This window comes from Empidonax traillii, unplaced genomic scaffold, assembly GCF_003031625.1.
Source record: "Empidonax traillii isolate 1590-97213 ecotype Southwest subspecies unplaced genomic scaffold, ASM303162v1 scaffold2186:size33464, whole genome shotgun sequence".
Taxonomy (NCBI): Eukaryota; Metazoa; Chordata; class Aves; order Passeriformes; family Tyrannidae; genus Empidonax; species Empidonax traillii.
In genome coordinates this window covers 83-23,767 of record NW_020957379.1, presented here as the reverse complement: position 1 = coordinate 23,767, position 23,685 = coordinate 83, and the positions used below count along the sequence as shown (strand labels likewise).

General features: G+C 57.6%; 1 protein-coding gene across 1 annotated transcript; it reads right to left on the bottom strand.

The window, feature by feature from the left end:
- Window positions 1–14,436: 14,436 nt before the first annotated feature.
- On the bottom strand, window positions 14,437–23,304 carry SNRNP40 (small nuclear ribonucleoprotein U5 subunit 40). The gene is made up of 9 exons (XM_027909515.1): window positions 23,158–23,304; window positions 22,479–22,572; window positions 21,474–21,639; window positions 20,895–21,017; window positions 19,643–19,763; window positions 19,295–19,377; window positions 18,824–18,885; window positions 16,836–16,939; window positions 14,437–14,832 (listed from the first exon to the last, which is right to left on the bottom strand). The coding sequence occupies exons 1-9, from the start codon at window positions 23,249–23,251 to the stop codon at window positions 14,783–14,785; spliced, it is 897 nt and encodes a 298-aa protein (XP_027765316.1). The 5' UTR covers window positions 23,252–23,304; the 3' UTR covers window positions 14,437–14,782.
- Between the last annotated feature and the right edge of the window lie 381 nt (window positions 23,305–23,685).

Here is a 23,685-nt window from a genome sequence, read left to right as displayed (position 1 = left end):
GAGGGTGTCCCTAAATACATCCCCTGACACCCAGCAGGGCTCCAGGCAGACACCCCAGATTTCACATCTGCTGAGCTTCAATGCTGGGGGGAAAGAGAAAATATATATAAATAAAACCTGTACTAATCAGTTTGTGTTTATGGAGTGGGTCCCAACACCTCTGGGCTGCTGCTGCTGCCCACGTGGAATCCTCAGAGACACCAAGTCCCAGACATGATGTGAATTCCCAGGAGGGAACAAACCAGGTCTCAGCCCTGATCCTGCCATAATCCCCCATCCTTCCAGACTCTGCTCCCTGTCCCTCCCAGGGGGGGATATCCCTGGAGCAAAGTGTGACCGTGCCTGTGCCAGGGGGATGCCACCACGTGCCACCCCCAGCCCCTGGGAGCAAAGAGGCACCCTCAGACCCCCCAGACTGCCCCGTGACCACACCAGGGGTCCCCACACGGCCATGGGCACTCGGTGCCACCCCCGTGCCCATCACAGGGCTCTTGCTGTGTCCCCCCCTCCCTGAACCGAGGGAAAACAGTGCCAGATGCTCTGGGAAGGGGCCAGGGAAGGACAGTTCCCACTGAGATTGCCAGCAGCTGCCGAGGGGAATTGGGAGGGGAGTTGGGGAGGGGAGTTGGCAACTGGTGAGGGGCTGGAAGTGGCAGCAGAGGAGGGGCCAGCAGGGACAGGAGCTGAGGGGTCCCACAAGGCACAGATGGAGAGGATGTGTCCGTGGGGCGGGTAAGGGACACAGGGCCAGTTCCTGAGCCAAAACAGGGCAGGGGGAAGTAGAGAAAACACAAACCTGAGCCTGCAAAGGGTTTGTGCAAAGCTGCTGGCCCCTGGCCCAGCTGCTGCATCCACAGGGTGTGTCCTGAGTCCCTTCCCAGGGCTGGGGGACACGGCTCGAGGCAGTGGGAGCACAGCTGGACCCCAAAGCCACGGCCATCACCACACTGCCCCCCCTCCTACTGCTCCTGGGATCCACTGGGGCTGAGGAGGAGAGGGATGTGACGGGAGAGAGCCCAGAAAAGGGACAAGGACTCCCAGTGTGACATTCCCAGGCTCTGGCTGAGGAACACCATTAATCTGAGCTGTTCCTGCACAGAACTGGAGCACAGATGGGTTTTTCTAGGGGGTCTCATTAACCTCAGCATCCCAGGCATCCTCCACTCCCACTCCAGGCACCCTCCATGCTCCCCTGGAGCACCCTTCTGTCTGACCCCGAGCATCCTCCACTCTCACCTCAGTTCCCATCCCAACCATCCTCCCTGCCCAGCTCAAGCACCCTCCACTCCCTGAGCACCCTCCAGGATCATTCCTGAGCACCCTCCAGGGTGACCCAACATCCTCCACTCCAGCTGGAGCATCACCCTCTCTGCTCCCACCCTGAGCTTCCTCCCCTTCCCTGGGACATTTCCCAGCTAAACTCTGTGCCTGGGTGTCCCTCTGGGATGGCACCACCCCAGTGACATCCCCAAAGCCCCAGGCTGGGACAGAGCCAGGCCATTCCCAGCCCTTTGGTTTCCCAAATCCCGTCCACCAAAGCTTCCAGCTTTTCCTTCCCCGACAAGGCAGCAGGGGAAGCAAAGCCTGTCTGCTCCATCTCCCCCCCACATTCCCAGTGTTCCCAGGACACACAGCTACGGTGGGAAAGGGCCTCGCTGTGGATCCCCCCGGAGTGACCCAGAGTGCTAATTAGCCCTAATCAAGGTAATTAGCCCCAGGGCCAAGCAGGGCAGCCCCTGTGTGTGACAGCCCAGCTGTGACCCCGGGGATGAGACACCGGGGGGCTTTGCAGGGCCATTGTCACCACCAGCCTGGAGGTGGCAGAGGATGCTCAGCACCCCCTCCCTCGGCAACCCCCCCCAACCAGGGGACAGGTGCCCTCTGCCAGGTGGGAGCCAGGATGTGGCCCTGCTCGTGGGTCCCTCCTGGATGGTTCCCACTCCACCACGTCCTGCTGACACCCCTCAGGGTGGTGGGAGGGTCTCACTGGCCCTGGGGGCACAGGGCTGGATTCACCACAGCCCCCCTGACACTCGTTTTGCTCGCTGGTTTTGGGCAGCTGGGGGGATGTGCCCCCCAAATCCAGCCCTCCTGCACCCCCCCTCCCGAGCTCCTGCTTCCTAACCCCCCTGAATGCCTTAAAATCTACATTATGTATTTCCTGGCTTTTAAGGCATCACCCCCAGCACTGCCAGGGTCGTGCTGAGCCCCCTAAACACTCACCCTGAGCCCCCAGAGCCCCTGTGGGCTCCCAGCTGCCTGGTGAGGAAGGGGCAACCATCACCCCACCTCCTGCCAGGGACAAGAGGCTGGAAAAAACCTTATTAAATAATAAGGCAATACATGCCCCTGTGGGACCCCACTGGGATGGGGGATGGCTGGGGGGCACATCCAGCCCCACTGATCCCATCTGGGGGCACATCCAGCCCCTCTGCTCCCATCTGAGGGCAGAGACAAAGCAGCACTTGGGCAATTGTTCTTTTTTTTCTCCCCCAAATCTCCTCCTGCTGCAGAGAGAAACCCAAAGGGGGGTAGGGCGAAATTCCCCAGCCCAGCACATGGGAGCTGTTATTAATCTTATTAATAAACCACTGGGGGTTTAATGTCCTGTTTAAACACGGCTGGGGCCGCTCTCTGCCGACTCTGCCTTTCAAGTTTCCCAAGCCCGTTAGGTGCATCCTTTGAAAACTGAAATAAATAGCTGCTTTCAGATGGAGGGAGAGAAAAAATCCCAATGCCAAGGGGGCCTTCCTGAGCCCCTCTGGTGCTCCAAGCACCCCTGGGATTTGGGAAGGATGTTTTCACCCTGTCCAACCCGCAATGCTCTGTTACTTCAGCCAGGCTGCCCCCGGGGCAGGGACAAGGACATCCCAGAGCATCCAGGGAGGATGAGGGATGGGGATGGAGCCTGGAGGGCTGGGATGAGGGGTTGGAAGCTGCCTACTCACCTGTGTTCAGCTCATCCCTGGATGCGCAATAACCTGCATCTCCTGGCCGGTGCTGGAGGGGCTGTGGGGACACCCTGGACAGGAGGGGTTTGTGGCTCTTCCATCCCTGCCCTGTGTTCCTGCTCATTTTCTCCCCTTTTCCAGAAGGATGTGACATTCCCAAGTAGCGGCTGGAGCATCCCAAGGGCTGCCCAGCCCCTTGGAGGGAGGTGATGCCAGCAGTGGATTTTGGAGTGGGAAGCCCAGCTGCCCCACAGGATGGCAGGGCTGCAGTTCCAGGGGGCCTGTCCCTGACTGCCCTGTGCTCACACCACCACCCCATCACCCCACACATTGTCTCCAGCTATGATTTTATTCCCTTTCTCCTCTCTGTCTATTCCTGAAAAGAGCAGCATTGATTTTTTATAGAGCTAATTCTCCTCCTAACAGAAGCCACCTGGGATTAAATCAAATTGCTTATCGGCCTCCCAGCACTGCCAGGACAGCTCAGCCCCTTCCAGCAGCCCAACCTGGGAGCTCAAGAAGGAACAAGACCCAGGTTTGGCTTGGACAAGACTCATTTTCCCAGATATCCATCAGCCAACCTGCTTTAGGCTTTGCTGATCACATCAACCTTTCCTTCCCGGGCTCTCACAGCTTCAGTGTCAGGCCAGGCTGTTTTCAGGCTCATCCTCTTTATTTTCTCTACCACCCAGCCCTGCAAGACATTTATTTTCCAGCCCCCCCTCCCTCCCAGCTCTCTTACAAACTGGCATGAATGATTTAGGGAGCTCTTCAAGCGGCCTCATTAATCCTCTCGGGGGCTCGTTGGTTGGTCCTGCGAATTTAGACGTACGGCACTTTAATCGAGGATTTAATTGTGAGCTGGGAGGCTCTGCCTTCCCCAACACACCTCGATAAACCTTTATGGCTCTGCCTGGGTGTGGGGGAAGATGTGCCAGAGGATGCTCCTCCACGTGGAGGTCTCTCCAGGGTGATGCTCACCCCCTCCCGTGGGTTTTGGGGCGCTCACCCGCGGAGGTGACAGGTTAGGTGGGGGGTTTTTCCCGCCCCTAACACGCAGTTCCCACCCCGGGGCCGTTCCTGGGTCCTCGAGCTGCCCATCCCTGGAGCATTCCCGTCTCTCCAGGGCAGCTCCCACCGCCCTGCAGCATCCCCTGGCGCTGAGGCACCGCTGCACCCACCGTGTCCCACCCCACGGAGAGCGAGGGGCTCTGCCAGCCCCCCCATTGCCATGGCAACCATGCAAATGGGAGAGCTCTCCGTAATCATCAGGGAGCGGGAGCCGAGCAGTACAAACAGTGGCGGCAGTAGATTACAAGCCCATTACCAACAGTCGCACCTTCTGAGCGCTGGTAATTACACCTAATTGTGCATTTAATTGTGTAATTGAAAACCTCCATCCCCGAGTTCAGCCCGGCCTCCTTTTATCCCCCCTTTCCCAGGGAGGGGGAGGGCGGCGGGGGCAGCTCCGGCCACGCTGCCCTCGTGGCACCCCCGTGCCGAGGATGTGGCACGATGGGAACCCTGCGAGGACAAAAGATGCCGGTGGATGGTTTGTCACTGGTGGCCTCCTGGATGGCCAGAACCGGGGGAGTCAGGGCAGGACGGGTGGTGGGGACAGGAGGGCTGTGGAGCCCCGGGGTGCAGGGGGATCCTGCTGGGGAAGGGGAGTCACACAGGGCTGGGGGGTGGCTGAGGGATGCAGGGGATGGATCACCCACTCCCTTCCCCCACCCCTCGTTAGGCTGAGCCCGTTATCTCCTTCTGCAGGCTCGGAGATGGGGGGCACACCCCAGAGGCTCCTGGGGCCCGCTGTGAACCCCAAGGCCTGGGCAGAGGGATGGGATGGGATGGGATGGGATGGGATGGGATGGGATGGGATGGACCCAGAGCCCTTCTCCTGCACCCCAAATCTCAGGAGGCTGTGGGAGCAGGGATGGCAGAGTGGTACCCCACGGCACCTGCCCCAGAGGCTCAGCCAGGCAGGAGGTGCCAACCCAGCTGTGCTTTCCCAGCCCTCAGAGGGAGGAGGGAGAAACAAAGAAGGAAATGAAGAAGCCCTGGCTGGGAGTGACGCCGAGCTGGGCCAGCCAGAGGTGCGAGATCTGAGCAGCCCCTGAGCCCATTCAGCCCTGGGGCTGAACTGGATCCACCCCCAACCCACCCTACAGCACTGGGGCAGGCAGTGGGGTCACCACTTTGAGGTGGAGAAGGAGCCAGCTCAGGTAAAGGAGCGGGATGGCCAAGGGACACAGGACAGCAGCTGGACACATCCAGCCAGAGCTCAGCTCCCAGCAGTCCTTATCCCAATATCCCAATAGCCTCTGAGGCTGGAACACCTCCCTGTAGCCCCACAGCTGTCCCAGTCTACAACCAGCACCGTGAGGATTCAGGGCTAACAAGTGTTGAGGCTCGAGGCTCCCGCTCCCCGTGCTGTCAGTGCCAGACAGGGTGGCATCACCTCGGGTTGGTGTTCCATCCAACCACCTCAGCAGCTCTCACTTCACAGAAATTGAAGGTAAATCCCCCTGACAACAACAGGCATCACAGGCTCTCCCAGATGACGGGAAAGAGCAGCAAACCCCAGGGGTTTCGATTCCATCCCACCTCATTATCATGAATACCTGCTGGTGGCCCCTCCCAGGGGTGGTGGGTGCCTGGCAAGTGAGGTTTTTTTAGGGAAAAGCCATAAATGGAGGCCAAGTCTGGCAGGTGCTGCTTTGTCCCCAGGACCAGAGTCACCCAGCACTGGCAACATCGCCTTGTGAGTGGTGAAGGAGCTTGGAGGGTGTTTGGATGCCTCAAAATGGCTGCCCTGGCTCCCTGTGGTGCCACGGCCCCAAAACCAGTTTCCCAAACTGGTTTGGGTGTGGGGTGGAGTGGCCAGGGCTCTGCAGGGCCCCTCCAGACCAGGCACCATGTGCCCACCATGTGGCACCAGCAGCCGTGGAGCCACCCTGAGCATCCCTGTGACCAGGGGGGACAAGGGATCAGGGATAGGGGACCAAGCTACAAGTACTGGGGAAACCAGCAGGGGTGTGGGAGGTGCCCCTGGGCTGATGGTGACACACAGGGTGCTGTGGGAAGGTGCCTGTGGGAAGGTGGTCGGGCAGTGAGGACAAGAGGGGGGTGGTGGCATCACTCCAGGAGGGCTGAATGTCACCCACACTGCTTGTTTTGGGGACACTGAGGCCCAGGATGGCCGGGGGGGGGGGGTCGACAAGATGAGGAGGTTTTACAGTGGCACTGAGCTGGTCCTGCAGAGACTGGGCACAGCTTCCCAGGCAGCTCCAGCACACACCAGTACAGCCCCAGCCCCAGAGCTGGGCACGCTGGGAGCACAGCTGTCCACACCCACGGAACAAAGGGCCCAGGACAGGGATCAGGGCCACCTGGAGGGGGGGGACATGAGCCCCGTGGTGCCAACCCCATGTTGGGGGTGGCACAGAGTGGCTGGAGCAGGACAGGGGAGCAGGAATGGGGTCAGGGGACATCTCTGCTCCTCATTGTTCCCTCACAACTGTGGCACTGCCTGCTCTGTGCCCCCTGGCTGTGCCACCTTGGGGATGAAGATTGGCCTTGGTCACCCCAGGGGACACCTTGATGTCACCTCCACCACCCTGGGGCTGGCTCAGCACAGGCACCCAGAGCCTTCACCCCGGGCAGGGCAGGAGGTGCCACTGCCAAGGCAGGAGGTGCTGGGAATGGGGGCCTGGTGGGATGGAAGCTGCTGCCTCCAAAGCCAGGAGGGAGCTTGGGAGATGATCCTGCGGGATGAGAGGGGATGAGTTGGGTTTGGGAGCGGGAAGGTCACTGGGAAAGGGACAGTTTTGGAGCTGAGCCTTTGGGGATGCTAACAGCACCAGGACACACGGTGGGGGAGGGTGGAGGGCACAGCCTGACCCCAATTAGCAGCACCAAGTTTCTCTGGGTGGGAGCAGGAGCTGCTCGCCCAGCCCAGGAACTCGCAACAATTCAGCTTTCCCCTGCACAAATGGGTTTAAACCTCCCGGCTCTGGGGTGTCTGAGGGAATAAATGCCTGCAAACACGTTTGGGAGCCGAGCTGTGAAAAGGGAAGTGACCAAAAGGCAGGAAACTCCCGCACAACAGAGAAACACCCGCTGGATTTATCCTGAAGGAGGGGGAAGGTGAGCGAAACGCAAAGCGAGACTTTACACAGCGAACGGAGGGGACAGCTGGGGACACGGAGGCCATTCCCACGGGGAATGGTGGGACTTCAGCCCGGGGACGAGCCACCCGGGGTTGAGGACTGCCCTCAAAGCTTCCTCATCCTCCCAAAAACAGCCGGTGTCCCCCCTCCACCCACAAGCGGGGACCCTTCCCCGCTCCCTGCCTTTCCAAGGATGAGGAATGAATGAAAAGGAGCGGCGCCTGGAAGAAAGTGCCCGTCAGCAGGATGGCACCGTCACCTCCAGAGCGGCTCCGGAACCCGTTTCCATCGCTGCCTCCATCCACCCACCGCCCCCCGATGGCGGGGACACCACGGGCTGACCCCCCAGGTTCCAGCAATCCCCCCTTCCCCCTTTTCTCCTCGCCGTGAGGAGCCCCCGGCACGGCCGCGGGGGCAACTCGGAGGATGCTGATTGTACATTAACCAACCGCCCCGCCGGGATAATTAATCGCAACATCGTCGGGGCTGGTTTGAGCAGAATCCCCCCTCCCGAATCCCCCCCGCGTTCCCTTCACCCGCTCCTGTGGCAGAGTCTGATGAAGATTGATTCACGGGCGGCGGCAAGTGCAGCACGGAATTACCGCGAAGACCGGCAATCCCATTAAAATTAAACCTTTCCTTTCTCCTCGCCCCCCGCATCCCGGTGTCCCCCCCGCCGCGGGCCAGTGGGTCCCGCTCGGAGCCAGGAGAGTTTCCAAAGTGCTGGCAGCGGCTCCAAGTTTTTCCCTCTTGCCCCGACTCGGGGGAGCGGCACCCCAAGAAACATCCTTGGGAGTCCACCAGGATCGGGAAACCGCCGGCGGGAGCGAACTCGGAGGGAAGCGATTGCAGTTGGGAACAAAGCTCACACCTGCCAGAGACGCAACCCCCGGGCTCTGACAGCGCCGGGAGCGGGTGCCCATCCATCCCCCCGGCCAGCGCTGGGGCAGGGCACGAGAGTGGCTTTTTGGTTAGCATTTTTCCTTTTCTTTGGTGTTTTTTTTTTTCCTTTTTTTTTGGGGGGGGGGGGGGGGGGGGGGAATGATGGTGAAGCATCCCCGAGCCGGTCCCCACGCAAGGTCACCGCCGAGGCGGCGTGGGGAGCGGTGACAGGCAGCAGCCCTCTCGCACAAAGCACCGCCGGCATGCCGATGAGCCTTACCAGCTGCAGGCAGCAGAATCCCACCAGCGTGCACCGCCCGTTGCATCTCCCCATGGCTCCCCAGCCGGATCCTCGGGGCTCCCTCACCGTGGCCTCTCGCCGCCGCCGCCGCGCTCCGGCTCCTCACCCGGGGAGCGTCCGGGGAGGTTCCAGCACCATGTCCTGCTCTCCAGCCCCGCCGGCTCAGCACCGTGGCGGGTTGCGCTCGGTGCGGGGCATCATCGCCCCCCTTCTCATTCTTCTCCCTCCGCCCCCCGCCCCGCTACAGCGCGCTGGGGCGGCGCGGGGGCCGCGCATCCCCGGCCCGGCCCGGCGCGGAGCCGCCCGCTCCGCTATTGTCTCCCGCACAGCCCCGGGCGGGCGGGGCCGGGCGGCAGGGCCGGAACAAGGCGGGCCGCGGCAGCCGGCGGGGCGCGGCGGGCGGCGCTGCCGGGCGGGGCGCGGGGGGGGCCGGGCACGCCGCGCCGACACGAGCCCTTGGAAGGCTCCGGGGGCGCGGGCGGCGCGGCCCCTCCGCAGCACCGCGGCTCCCGCCCGCCCTCAGCCTCATCCTTATCTTTATCCTTGTCTTTATCTTTATCCTCAGCTTTTGTCTTTATGATGGTAGATTTTTTTTATTATTTTTTTTCCTCCCCCTCCTCCGGAGCCAGGTGGGGCAGGGTGAGACACTGGCAAAGGGCTGGGAGGTGCTCCCCCCTGCATCCCCCCGCGTCCCCCCTGCCCTGCGGCACCGGGACCCCGCAGCCTCCCCTGGGGTGGCCGTACCAGGGCAGCAGCTGGGCTTGCGGGGAGGACAGATGGCCGAGCCCGCCGTGAACCCCCCAGGTCCTCCCGCAGCGCCCCGTTCCCCCCGGAGCACACGCGGCAGGGGCCGGGGGAGAGCGCTGGCCGGGGGCTGTGAGCGCCCAACCCCCGGTGTCGGGGCTCCGGGAGGGGAGGGGGTGCAGGCAGGGCTGACACGGCCCCTCACCGCCACCCACCCCGCTCGCCTTTGTTCTGATTTCACAGCACACCTTCGGGGGCACCGCGGAGCGCCAGGATTGCTGCTTTCCCGGCGCTTTAGAAACCTCCGGCTGAAATGCCGCCCGGCAGGAGGGCTCGGGAACAGTTTGCTGCTTTTAATTTTCCGTAAATTCTTAATCTGCTCTGGTGCTTAGAAGGAAGCATCTCCTAAACCAACCCCACACGGCCTTAGGTGTCAGAGCGAGGGATCTGAGGGATGCAGCTGCACAGATCCATTTGTGTGCATGGTCCAACCTCTCTGAGCTTTGCAGGGCCCAGCCAGCCCTCACATCCCACTGCTGGGACTGCAGCACCCACCACACCTGGAGCTTCTCCTTCACCCTCCGGGGTGGGGATTTCCCTCCCTCCTGGCTGTTCTATGCTCCCAGGAGCATTTTAGGAAGCATGTGGTTGAAGGATGGGGCTTTGCAGAAAAAGCTTCGGTGGGTTCAAAACCCGTTCAAAAATGCAGTGGGTTCCCCAGGGGATGCTCTGAACTGGAGTCCTGGGAGCAGGAGCTGGAGCCAAGCTGGATGTTTGAAGCAGGGCAACCTGTGTTTTCTCCACACTGGTCTGGTTCAGTGACCTCCACCAGCCCTGTGTATTCCCACACCTCACTGTGGAGGCCACCAAGGATCCCACCTGTGGACCTGGCCCACCTGGAATGTCCCCACTGTTGGATTGATTCCATTCCCCTCAGTCCTCCTGGCTCCATCATCTCCAGACCTTCACCTGAGAGAGGCCCCATCACCCTCATCCCACGGGGAGAGGTGTCCCAGGCTCATGAAGGTTGTCCAGGTACAGACCCACCTCCAGGTCTGAGCTCGTGGGCCCTTCTGGGGTTCCAGCACAGTCCTGGAGCAGATGGATTGGTTTCACCCCACAGATCAAAAAAACACGACCACCCAACCACCCCAAAGCATCTCCTTGGCCATGGCTGGGCAAACCCCCTCAGCCCTCCCTTCAGCTCCAAAAAAAACCACCAGAGCAAGGCAAAATGTCCTCATGGAAAACCATAAACCCGCCTTTAAATGGTGCTGAGATCCCTTCTGGCTCTCAACCAGGTGGACTTTTGCAAGGAAACAATTTTAGATTATAAAAAAAAAAAAGGTCAGTAAAGCACATCCTGGCGCTTTTGTCTCCTCCTGGTGAGGAGACAATTTCATCTGTGAGAGGGTGGGAAATGAGCCCAGCATTTTGTCCTTTGCCACTTCAGACCACCCCACTCCCCCCCACACACACACAACAAAATAGGGTGTTTTGTTTAAAAAATCCACCTGAATCTTTATGCCAGAGAGTATGAACAGAACACATGGAAATAGGGGGCAAATTTGTACCCAATCCATGCCCAGGGATGTCCCTGGGAGAGGCCACGGGAGATGCTGTGGAGGTAAAGTCAAGGGGCTGGAGATCATTGTTCATCTGCTCAGGTGAGCTAATTAATGGCACTAAGTCACCAGAACAAGGCAAAATGAGGATTTTGGGCATGTTTATTGGGAAAGAAATCACCCAAGGGTCCCCATCTATCCCTGGGAATAGATATTTATTCCAGTGTGTGGGGTAAACACGTGCAAATCACTGACACAGGCCCAGGGTAATTAAGTCAGGTGGGTAATTTCCCTTAATGGGGGAAATGGGGGGGGGGTGGGAATGGGGTTTGTGGTCAAAAGCTGGATTTGGGATGGAGAGCCAGGATACACATGCTAATTAGTCCCTCATTAATGAGCCCTGAGGCTCAGCCCCGCTCCTCGTGGTGGGGCAGGTGGTGGGGATGGACGTGGCTCCTCTGGGATGGGATGGGATGGAACAGCCTCAGGACAGGGACATCCCAGGATCAGGGGTGCTCCAGGTCTGGGTCTAGGGGTGCTCTAGCCCTGGGGTCAGGATCAGCCCAGCTTGGGGTCAGGAATGCCCCACCCCTGGGGTCACAGGTGCCTTGGAACTGGGGTCAGGAATTCTCCATCCCTGATGTCACAAATATCTGGAACTATGGTCAGGAATTCTCCATCCCTGGGGTCACAAGAGCCCTGGAACTGGGGTCAGGAATGCTCCATCCCTGGGGTAAAGGATGTTCTGGCTCTGGGGGAAGGGACACTCCAGCTTGGTGCCAGGAATGTGCCAATTCCTGGGCTCAGGTGCTCCAGGTGCCCTGGAACTGGGGTCAAAGATGCTCCATCCTTGGGCCAAGGGATACCCCAGCTCTGGGGTCAGGATCAGCCCAGCTTGGGGTCAAGGATGCCCCAGCCCTGGGTGTGGAGATGTCCCTGACCTGGGATCAGGGATGCTCCATCCCCAGGATCGAGGATGCTCTCTGTGATGGGGACCCCAAACCTGGGATGGGTCTCATGCTGGGGGTGCTGGACACTCCCCCTCACCCACCACCTGCACCCCTGGCCTCGAGCCCGAGCCCTGCTTGCCTTTCCAGGACAAACCAAACGGAACTGACTTGGAACTGAACCCCCTGGAAGCGTCCAAGGCCAGGCTGGAGCAACCTGGGCTAGTGGGAGGTGTCCCTGCCCAGGGCAGGGGCTGGACAAGATGAGCTGTAAGGTCCCTTCCACCCCCACCACTGGGTGATTCTGTGATCCCATGACACCCCCAGGCGCTCCAGGAAGAAACCCCATGTTTATTTAACCAGCCTTTCCCCGATTTTAACATAATTAGCCACCAGCTGCCAGTCAATGTCAGCTCCATGAATCCCTGTTAATGGATCAGGTTCAGTTGGCTGTGAGCGAATCGATGGAGGAATTAAAATGCATTCACACTGTTCCTTCCTCCGTTGTCATCTTATCTCTCGTGCTGCTGAGGAGCTCAGCACATCACAGGATCCATCACCATTTCGCCTTTGTAGCTGGCAAAATTCATAATTAACAAAAAAATTCCTATTCACTTGCTCATGTAATTTAATTAGTTTTCCATTAAATGGAGACTAAATATCATCTATTCCCCAACAGAGCAAATAATTGTTTTCCATTCTTTCAGGAATTATCACCCGCCCATTGTAACTCTCCAAATGCACGAGGTGCCTCAGAGCAGCACTGGGAAAAGGTGGAGGAAGCAGGGAAAAAGTGGGAAAATGCTGGAGGAAGGACAGGGAGGGACTGGGAAGGGGTGTCAGGGCCTGGGACCTCCTGGGATGTCCCCACTGATCCCAGTACGGGGTTACCAGCACCCAGTGCTGGATCCATCCCACTGCGCCCGGGGCCTTTTCCACCTGGGATTGCTTGTGGATACTGGCACTGCCAAAGGGTCAAGGGCTGGGACTGGGATGGGCACAGCCCCACAGGGCCATGTTGGGGTTCCCAGTGCCCTCAGCCAGAAGCCCTCCCAGCCAGCTCAGCTCTCTGGAACAGGGGGCTGCTCATCCAGATCCCAGGAAAGATTTAATTTCCAGTGGAAACCCCTCGAGCAAACACCTCCCTTGGAGGAATAAACCTGTTTGAGGGAACGATTTTCTCTGTGCTCAGATGAAGCCTGGAACGCTTTGCTGCTGCCATGGCCCAGGGCTGGCATGGGGTGGGAGCCAAGAGGGGCCTCTGCCCCCTAGGTGGAGCTGGAAATTAAGGGGGGGGGGAATAGTGTATTCCAGCCCCCCATGGTGAATTCCAGCCACTGGAAACAAGCAGGTGCTTTCCCCAAACCAGCTTCCAGCTCTCCCAGGGTCTGGGACACTGGCACATGGTCCAGCCCTTCCCCAGAGTAGCCAGGAGGGCACCACTCCCGCCCTAATTGCAGGCAGTAATCATCATCAGCACCTCTGAGCTGCCCCATCCGTGTCTCCCTCCTCAGCCTGCGTTGGGATCGAGCGTTCATTCCCTGCCCCAAGTTCCCTGGCACTGGGGAACAGGGATTTCTGTCACAGCCCTGGGAGGGCGTGGGGATCCTGTGCTGGGTGCCCACTGCTGGGGGGAGTTTGCCAGCGCTCAGGGGCACGGGCAGGGAGGTGCCCTGGGCCTGGCTCCATCCACCCGGCTGCTCCCGGGGGATTTGCCTTTAATCCGGATCATTTCCCCAATCTGGGTCATGGCTCCATGTCCAGCCATGCCCAGGCCATGGAGGGGTGTCTGGATCCATCCAGGGGGTGCTGTGGATCCCTCCAGCTCCCCACAGGGAGCTGCTGGGAATCCTGCAGGGGATCCCCAGGCTTTGGGACTCCCAGGCCCCTGGGAAGGGAGAGACTCCCCACTCTCATTTCCCTGCAGGTTCCTGGGGTGGGAATTAGGGAAATTCCCCCTTTTTTTTTTCCTTTGAAGGAGCAGGACTCAATAAACACAGGGTGGTGTTCCCAGCTTGGATACAGATCCCAATACACCCACAAACCCTGCGCATTTCAAGAGGCTCTAACCTCAGGAGGGCTCATCCCTGGGGGCAGAGCTCCTGCTCCAGTGGCTCTGGAGTCCCTCTGGAATCCGGGCATTCCTGGCTGGAGTGCCAGCTCTCCTTTCCCGAGCCCCAGGGCACATCATTTCACCCTCTGCAGTTAAAAATTAATCCCCCTGTGCCTCCAGCTCTGCCGGGCCCTCCAGGGCCAGGGGTGAGTCTGCCCAGAGCTCCTCATCCTCTGGGATCTGGTGATGCCTAAACAGCAACTTCCAAACGGCTCCCACCAAGGGCAGTGACACCAGGACACCACAGGGATCCAGGGACAACCACCCAGACCCAGGCCTGCTGGAGTCATTCCCATGGTCCCATGGGACCTCCCATTCCCATTGGGAGTCAGGGCAATGATGGGAGATGGATGTTGGGAGCTGACAGGGACCAGACACACCCTGATCTTCCCTGGATTTGAGAGAGGGACTTTTTACAGGGACAGACAAGGGGGAATGTCTGCCTAGATGGGATATTGGGAAGAAATCCTTCCCTGAGAGGGTGGGCAGGCCCTGGCACAGGTTGCCCAGAGAAGCTGTGGCTGCCCCTGGATCCCTGGAAGTGTCCAAGGCCAGGCTGGAGCAACCTGGGACAGTGGAAGGTGTCCCTGCTCATGGCAGGGGTGGAACTGGATAATCTTTGAGGTCCCTTCCCATCCAAACCATTCCATGATTCCATGAGTTAACCTCTCTGGTTTCCCTGGGCTGGTTATGGGTGAGAGCCTTGATTCAGTGTTGTGGAACAGAAAAGCAAGCTGAGCATTAAATCCCAGCCCCACAGCTCTGTAAAAAGCCATTTATTGCAGTTTTAACTGTATAAAAAAAACACAAGGGGAACTGGACAGGGAATAACCAGGCCGTGTCTGGGCTTCAAACAAAAGGTACCTAATCCAAGGGATCTGGGTGAGGGTTAAATCATCAGTGGCACAGTCAAAACTAAATTCCTTTCAATTCCAAGTTTTCCTCCCTCCCCAAAGAAAGAGGAGGTGGAAAAAGCTGCCCAGTGAGACTTTAAGACCTGCCCAGGGCGGGTTGTCACACTGAGGTGCTGCAATGTTCCCCAGTGCCACGAGTCGAGGGGGAGAGAGTTCATCCCACTGCTGGAATCCAGGGATCCCACCACTGGCTTCACTGGATCTCCCCCATGTAGAGCCTTTTGTCACTGGATGCAGAGAGAACTGAGGGGAGACAGAGAAAAAAAGGGAGGAATATAAATTAAACTGCACATTTTGAGACCTCCACTGATGAAATATCATTGAGTTCCCCATTTCAGGGTTCACAGGATATTCTGAGCTGGAAGTGAATGGCCCCCACAGGGCTCAAACCTGTGCTTTTGGCTTTATTGGCACCACTCTTTAACCAACTGAGCCGATGGAAACGATCCAGAAAGCCAAATTTCATTTATCCCCCAAAAAACACCTCATGGAATGACTCCTCTGACACTTGACCTGAGAAGTGGCTGCCATTCCCTGTCCCAAGGGAATGGGGTTTAATTCCTCCCGAGGGAGAGTCCCGTTATGCTGGCAGGGACGGCTGAGCAGTGAAGGGATAAAGAGGTGGATAAACACGCCCCTGAGGAGGGATTTCCCTCCCCGGGAGTGTCCAGGCTGCACTCGGGGCTCTGCCAGTGCCACTAGAGGGCACAGGCCGGCCAGGGAAGCGTTCCCGGGCCATTTCCATGAAGAATTTTCCCCTAATATCCCATCTAAACCTCCCCTGGTGCAACCTGAAGCCGTTCCTCTCCTCCTGTCCCTTGTTCCCTGAGAGTTGCAGAGCCAGAAAGTCCCCCCTGAGCCTCCCTTTCTCCAGGTTGAGCCCCCCCCCCAGCTCCTCCTCACCGGATTTATGTTCCAGAGCCTTCCCCTGGAAAAGGTTCTTTGGGAGATTCAAGACACAAAGAGCCACAGGAACGACCCAGAAGGGCTGGTTTGACACTGAGAGTGCCCAGGAGAGAGCTGGGGGGTTTCTACACAAGTTTACACCCTGGTGTCTGTCATCCTGCTCCCTGTGCTCCCCCCTGTGCAGGTATCTTGGAATGTGTGCACTGATTTATGGGATTAAGGCTCCCAGAGTTAACAGAAATCAATGGCACAGCTCGCCCTGCAACGCCTGGGTAGGCTTTTAATAACAGTTTTTTAATTCTTATTTGAAGGAGAGTGATTGATTCCCAAAGAGGAGCTCAGCAAACAATCCCCAATCCCCCCTGGAGCTGGCTCTGCTCCTCCAGCTCAGCCCTGCAGACAGAGCCAGGAATAACCAGGAAAAACCAGGAATAAACCCACTCCCCTCCCTGCCCAGCCTGGCAGTCTCAGCACCACCCAACTGCTCTTTTTGGGAATTTTTGGTTACTGACCTGGCCAAGGTGAGTGTTTCCATGGAAACACAACCCCCTGTGGTCCTGCCCAGCACATGCTGAGCCAGAAACAGGAATGACACCTGGTCCCAGCTGCTGCAGGGGGGGTAAAATGGCTCAGGAAAGGCCAGAACTGGTATGTGGTGCCATGTGTAAGACAGCTCAGAGTGGGGGACCAAAACCACTGCACAAAGAGCTTCCTTTGGATTGGATACCGGGGAGAAATCCTTCCCTGGGAGGGTGGGGAGGGGCTGGGATGGAATTCCCAGAGAAGCTGTGGCTGCCCCTGGATCCCTGGAAGTGTCTAAGGCCAGGTTGGAGCCACCTGGGACAGTGGAAGGTGTCCCTGCCCATGGCAGGGGGTGGCACTGGATGAGTTTAAGGTCCCTTCCACCCCAAACCATTCCATGATTTTGTGATTCTATTACAGGTTTTGGTTGAGTTAGGAAGACCCCAAGCTGCAGATGCTCCCAGGTGATCCCTGTTCTCATATGAACACACTGGAGAGGGGAAAAACCACCCCTCTGTGACCCCTTAATCTGTCTGATAATTGGGGCTCTGGGCCCCAACCCAATTCCTCTCATCCTGTCCCTTGTTCCCAGCTCCCCCCCTCCTGTCAGGGAGTTGCAGAGCCAGAAGGTCCCCCCTGAGCCCCCCCAGCAGCTCCTCACTGGATTTACTTTCCAGACCCTTCCCCTGGAAAAGGTTCTTTGTGGAATTCAAGGCACAAAGCGTCACCAGAGCGACCCAGAAGAATTTTGGGGCCGTTTTCTGGACCCAGCTGGAGAAACCACTCCCCCCAGCTGAGCTGGGGTAGGGAGAACTTACTGATGGGCTCCTCTGGATGGAAGGCCAGCTCATTCACAGAGCCAGCATGGCCTGGCAGCTTGTAGAGAATCCTTCTGGACGTGGTGTCCCACACGTAGACAAACCTGCAACAGAGCCCTGGTGAGTGCAGGAAGGGAAGCAGCTGGTGGGAGTGGGGAGGAGGGGGCCCAAACACCCTCCCAAACACTCTCTGCATGCACAGCAGTCAGGGAAGGGCAGTAATTGGGTTGATGCCCTGGGGGCATCACTGGGGCTGTTCACGGGGCACAGCAGAGGGTGAGGGCACAGGGACAGCCTGTAAATACATGGAAAATCAATCTACTCCGTGTCACCCCTCCAAGGGAAGGTCACTGTGCATCCCAGGCATTCAAACCTGCTGGGGATCAGCAGCCCTTTCCTCATCCTCTGAGCACCAAGGCTGGGTCCTCTCCTGTTGGGTTCCTCAGTTTCCCCCCTGCTCCTGCCCACGTGTCAGGGCTTTGCAGACCAGACAAAGAACAACATTTGCTATTTACAACCAGCCTGGCTTTTAACTGAAATACAAGAGCTGCTTTTCCCCCTAAAAAAGCCCTGAACCATTTAGAACCCAGCCTTGTCAGGAGCTTTGCAAGCTGGTGCTGTCCTGTGACTGATTTTCTTGCAGGAAACTGCAAAACTAAGTCTTGAATGCTGCTTGAAATCAGGATTTCTCCAAGCACTGTTCTTATCCACCAGGCAGGAGCTGTGTCTGTTCCTTTCTCAAAGCACTCTGCTGCTGTGTTTTTAATTTGGCAGGGTTGATTTTACTAAAATCCTTCTGAAGGGCTCAACAGCAAAAAAAAACCACAACATCCAGGTAATTGTCCCTCCAACAGAGATACTCCAGCTGTACTCCAAGTAGTGCAGGAGGAGAGAATAATTACTGGGGGACTGTTTTGCACTCAGATAACTGAAATGTTTGTTTAACCTTGCTTTGCTTTCCCTGCAGATGCTCCTCCAAGAAGAATTAAGATGAGAAGCGATAGCAGGGAGGTTGGGCAGCCTCGTCTGACCTGCCCTGGGAGCTGTCAGAGCTCTGAGCTCCATCAGCACCTGCACAACCAACTGAATTGGCCCCAAGTCCTGCCCCCTGCGGCCCTGGCAGGCTGGCCCCCAGGAATCCAGGCAGGAATCCCTCCCTCACGAGCCCTGGGAAGGAGAGTCACGTCTCAGCCCTGGCTGGCACAGCTGCCCCACTATATCTGGGCAGTGGGAGCTGAAGTTTTCCCGTGTCCTCTATCAGGAACTCATTAATTTGGTGATTACCACTGCTCCATGCCCTGGCCTCTGGCCTGCAGGAATTCCTGGCTCCATGGCACTGACAGTGGGCCTGGATTTGCTCCAGGGAGGTCGGTGACCTTCACAGGGACCTTCAGTGCCTGGCACAGACCCCGTGTTGGTTCCTCCCCCTGCCCCCTTTCACTCCTCAGCTGACTTTAGTCTACAGAATATCTCATTTACAAGTCCAATATGTGCTAATTGATCTTTACTCTTGCTCCTTAATTAAAGGGAGGATCAAGAATGATCCCTGGAACACCACTGGTGCCTCCTGCAAGCAGGGATTTCACTGGTATTTGTGGTGCTTATCAGCCTGACCCCCACATGCCCACACTTCCCACTCTCCTTGCCTTCATGGATTCTCCCAAGCTTCTGCCAGGACAAACAAGGGATCTCATCCACTATTCCTGTCACCTGCTGGCCCTGGTGTCGGATTCTGTGGTGGGACATGGCAGGAATGCAGGTCCACAGTCAGCTTTTGACAACAATGAGATTATTTTACAATTGTCTGATGCTCCTCCACAGAGCCAGAGCCACAGAGACACAGCCCTGTGGGAATCAGGGAAGCTCACAGAGGGTTGTTTGGGACTTCACCCCCCGCCCCACAACTCTGAGCCTTCAGGTCATGGTCCAGGGGCTGCTGCAAAACCATTATGGGTTGATGGCAACAGAGGAATACAGTGACAACTCACCTGTCAGCTGACCCCCCTGCAATTTTACTGCCATCTGGGGACCAGGAGCACCTCAGAAGGTTCTAAAATAAAAGAACATGCAGAGATCTCTTTAGTTCTCCCCTTCTCCTCGAATTAAAATCACCACGAGACTTTAAGCAGCACCGGCACTACTTTAATGATCTCCCTTTGGAAGATGAGATGGTAATTACAGATCTTATTTTACTGCTGGAAACATCCAGAGCCTTGTTATTTTACACAAAGTAGATGGTAAATGGAGAAAATACTTAATTTACAGCTAATTATAGTTGAACCAAGCAAGGAAATCCTGTTATTGAGGCTTTAATTGGAATCCCACTTTGTGTATTCATCTTTCTTTTGAGTTCCTATTAAAGCCTTTCTGGTCTAAACTTAAACTTCAAAAACAATTTACAGCGAACTTAACAGCAGGAAGATATCAGGCAGTCATGTCTGGGTTGGGGGCACACTCACCTTTTCAAAATTATGGACATTCCCCTGGAAAATCTTCACACATCTCTCCTTGGGGGCAAAGGGCCGCACGTCCCAGATGCGAACTGCGAGAGAGAGCTCAGGGCCATCAGCTGAGGGTGGGGGGACCAGACCCTGGAAACCCCCCCCTCTGCCCAAGACATTCCCTATTCCCTTCATTCCTGGCCTTCAGGAGCTGGGACAAACCCTCCTGAGGGTTCAGCTGTTCATGACCCTCCCTGGCAGGACAACTCCAGGAGCCAAACTCCCCGCGGCCCACCCCCACTCCTGGCTCCTGTTTGGTGATGATGAACAAGTGGAGCTGTTCCTGAGGGCCCAGGCAGGAGGTACCTGTGTTGTCCATGGCGTTGGAGAGCAGGTAGGAGCCCTCTGAGCTCAGGCTGAGCCCCGTCACCGAGTCAGCGTGGCCCCTCATGGTGTAGGTGAGCTTGTTCTGCCGCAGGTCCCACACCTTGCACGACAAACACACGGCCGAGAGCGCTGGGGCTGCTGCTCCCAGAGCATCTCACACAGCCACTGGCAAATCAGCTGGTGCCACAGGCATGGCATTCCAGCTGGAGGGGTCTGAGGACTCAAATGGGGCTGAAACTTGGGGTGTGTGTGTTGGAGGGAAAATGGAATTTGGGCCTGAAGATTTCTAACTGAGCAAGGAGTTGCCTGTCGGCAGCCCCGTGTGTGCAGGGCAAGAGGGAATGGCTTCCCACTGCCAGAGGGCAGGGTTAGATGGGATTTTGGGAAGGAATCCTTCCCTGTGAGGGTGGGCAGGCCCTGGCACAGGTTGCCCAGAGAAGCTGTGGCTGCCCCATCCCTGGAATGCCCAAGGCCAGGTTGGAGCAACCCAGGATAATGGAAGGTGTCCCTGCCCGTGGCAGAGGTGGAATGAGATGAGCTTTAAGGTCCCTTCCCACCCAAACCAGTCTGTGCCTCTATGAAAACACGAGGCTGAAACCTTCTGTGTGCTGGAGAAAAAAAACTTGCCTTTTAGAACACTTCTAACTGAATATATTCAACCACCAAACGTCAGCAGCCCTGTGCACGCAGAATTCCCCATTATCTTGCTGTAGCTCCCCCAGCTCCCAGATCCCACTGCCTGATGGCAATCCCACTGTTCATTCCCAAAGAGGGGCAGTGGGAACAGCTCTCATGCTTGTGCCACATGCTCCTCGTGCTGAGGGAAGGCTGGAGCCACAGGAACCCAGGCTGAGCCCTCCAGCCCCCAGGAAAATCAGCAGAATGAAACCCCAAGCTTGCCCTTAAATAAGAATCTTCCACCCCAGCAGGTGACAAACTGGAACAGAGGGCAGGGAGGGGATGTGCCACCACATTTTCTTGAGTTTACCTCACAAGTGGCACTGGGACAGCCAGGACAGCCAGCATTCCATGTGACAGCAGCATGGGACACCTGGTCAGGGCTGCCCAGGCTGTCACGTGGCAGCTCCCTGGAGCCCAGTTTATTGGCCCAGAGTCAATAGTGAGGTTGGACACAGCCCATCCAGGGGCTCTTGGGATGGAAAATTCACCAGGAGGTTCCCAGGGATGGACGAGGAGGGCAGTGGGACACGGGGGACACAGAGGGTCCTACCTTGATGTCGTTGTCGATGCCTCCAGAGATGATCTGGTCGCTGGTGTCATTGAAGGTGACAGCCAGGACCTGGTAGGTGTTCTGGAATGTCTGCACAGCTGCTTTTTTCCTGATGTCCCACAGCTGGAGAAGGATGGACATTTAACATAAAAATGGATATTTAGCAACACAATCATGCACAAGAGACTCAGCTTGCTCCCCTGAAATCCCCTTTGAGATCTCAGGAGACCTCTACAAGAACCTGGTCTAGTGGAAGGTGTCCCTGCCCGTGGCAGAGCTTTAAGGTCCCTTCCCTCAAAATAATTAAATCTGGCGTGGTTGGAGCACACAGCCTTTGTGAACCTAAGGCTTTATTTAATTGAATAAATAATAAATCCTACCTGTCTAACACTCAGATCGCTCAGGGTTATTTCTCTGATTTCAGGTGACACAGGACACCTTTCTTCAGAAAAACCCGTGCTGTGTGTGGGGGGGGTGCTCCTCGAGGCCTCAATTAACAACAGGACTGCTTTCTACCTTTCCACCCCCAGAGCCCAGAGATTTATCCCTGTGATTTCAGGTGACTCAGGACACGCTGACCTTGACGGTGCCGTCGTCGCTGCCGGTGCAGACGAGCTGGGGGCCCCTGCGGGCGGGGTAACAGGAGTTGACGAAGGACGTGTGGCCCTTCAGCCTCTTCACCCTCTCCCCCGTCTCACTGTCCCACACGGCCACGGTCTTGTCCGTGGAGGCTGAGAAGAGCATGCTGTGGGGCAAGAGACACTGGTCAAAGCTGGGAGTCAGCGGTGGGAGAAGGATCTCTCTTGTTAAATCATTTTCCTGCCTCCCTGAACGCCCTCTGGGATGAGCACACCGGGAACGCTCAGCAGGAACAGCTCAGATGTAAGAGTGGAAAAGCCTTTTAGATTAAGCAGCGCCTCAGTTGTTTTCTCTCCCTCCCCAGTGTCTCATAGATGCCCAAAAGTGACTTCCCTCTGTTCCCCAAGGCTGCCTCGAGGGCACTGCTGGGTCAGAGGTGACTTTGCTCACAACCAGGCAGGCACCAATCCTTATCCAGGAAAGCCACGTTACAGGGATTTGCTGCCCATGGATTGAGCAAAGGCAACAATCCCAGGATCACTGAGGTTGGAAAGGACCTCCCAGCCTGTGGAGCCCACCCTGTGCCCCATCCCCACCTTGTCCCCCAGCCCAGAGCACTGAGTGCCATGTCCTGTCCTTCCTTGGACACCTCCAGGGCTGGGGACTCCAAACCTCCCTGGGCAGCCCCTTCTAACGTCTGACAGCCTTTTCCATAAAGAAATTCCTCCTGATGTCCAACCTGCCCCTCCCCTGGCCCAGCTGGAGGCCGTTCCCTCTCCTCCTGTCCCTGTTCCCTGGGAGCAGAGCCCGACCCCCCCCGGCTCCCCCCTCCTGTCAGGGATTGCAGAGCCAGAGGGTCCCCCCTGAGCCTCCTTTTCTCCAGGCTGAGCCCCCCCCAGCTCCCTCAGCTGCTCCTGCTGCTCCAGCCCCTTCCCCCTGACATTCAGTGAGGGCTCTCTGGGGGTCTCTGAGCAGCAGGAGGGCCCAAAGCCCCCCTGTCCCCACCTGCCATCTGTGTTGTAGTGCAGCTCCATGACGGCCCCGCTGTGCCCCTTGAGGGTGGCAAAGTTGTCACAGTCCCCATAGACATTCCACAGCACTGGGGGAGAGGGAGGCACAGGTGAGCACAGGAAACCTGGGAACAGCTCCCTGCTGGGCATGGGAATTCAGCAAAGCAAAGGATGCTCCATCCCCAGCATGGCCTCCAGTCTGGGATAACTCACAGCAATAACCAAGCATCGTCAGAGCCCCGGGGCAGGGATGGCTTGAGCTGATTTAGGGGTCTTGATTAAGGTGAATTAATTAAGGAAAGCAATAATCTTCCCTTCAGCAACCCCAAGCATTAAAATCTGTGTTTCTGCAGACCCCTGTCACCCCTGAGAGGGACCTGGGGACACAGGGCTGTGCCCAGCAGGGCATTTCCAGCCCCATTGGGACAGTGACCTGCCATAGGAGATGGAAAAAGCCTCCTGCAGCATTCCTGGGGAATTGAGGAGCTGGGAAAAGCCTCTTGCACCTCTCCTGGGTCAGCCCTGGGAGAAGCTTCCTGGATCTCTCATGGGGAAACCCTTCATGCACAGGAACCAGCCAGGTGAGGGCTGAGCTAAAAACCCTCAGCATCAAGTCCTGAGCCTGGGGAGCCCAGCCCAGCCCAGGGAACAGCAGGGACAGCAGGGACACTCACAGATGAGCCTGTCGAATCCAGCAGAGGCCAAGGTGTTGCCATTGGGGTGGAACTTGCAGCAATAAACCTCCCCCTCATGCCCTGAGAGCAGCATGATGGGGGCCTGGAGCGAGGAGCAGCGTGGAGGGCCCTGGGGACACAGGGGGACACCGTGAGAGACAAAGGACAGCCCTAGGCTGTCAGACACCCCTCACAGCACAGATTCCACACCACATCCCACCACCATCCCATGGGGATTAGAGTCACTCAGGTTGGAAAGTATCTCCAAAACCACGGAGCCCACCCTGTGCCCCATCCCCACCTTGTCCCCCAGCCCAGAGCTCTGAGTGCCACGGCCAGGCCTGCCTTGGACACCTCCAGGGGTGGGGACTCCAAACCTCCCTGGGCAGCCCCTGCCAAGGCCTCACCACCCTTTCCAGCAAGAAATTCCTGCTGATGTCCAACCTGCCCCTCCCCTGGCACAGCTGGAGGCCGTTCCCTCTCCTCCTGTCCCTGTTCCCTGGGAGCAGAGCCCGACCCCCCCCGGCT

Excerpts from the sequence above, each read along its gene's own strand:
- SNRNP40 (XM_027909515.1), bottom strand. The coding sequence starts at position 23,251 with ATGCTGCTCTCAGGGCATGAGGGGGAGGTTTATTGCTGCAAGTTCCAC. Across the intron at positions 21,640-22,478 it reads CACTACAACACAGATGGCAG|CATGCTCTTCTCAGCCTCCA; the intron begins GTGGGGACAGGG and ends CTTGCCCCACAG. Across the intron at positions 19,378-19,642 it reads CAACGCCATGGACAACACAG|TTCGCATCTGGGACGTGCGG; the intron begins GTACCTCCTGCC and ends TCTCTCTCGCAG.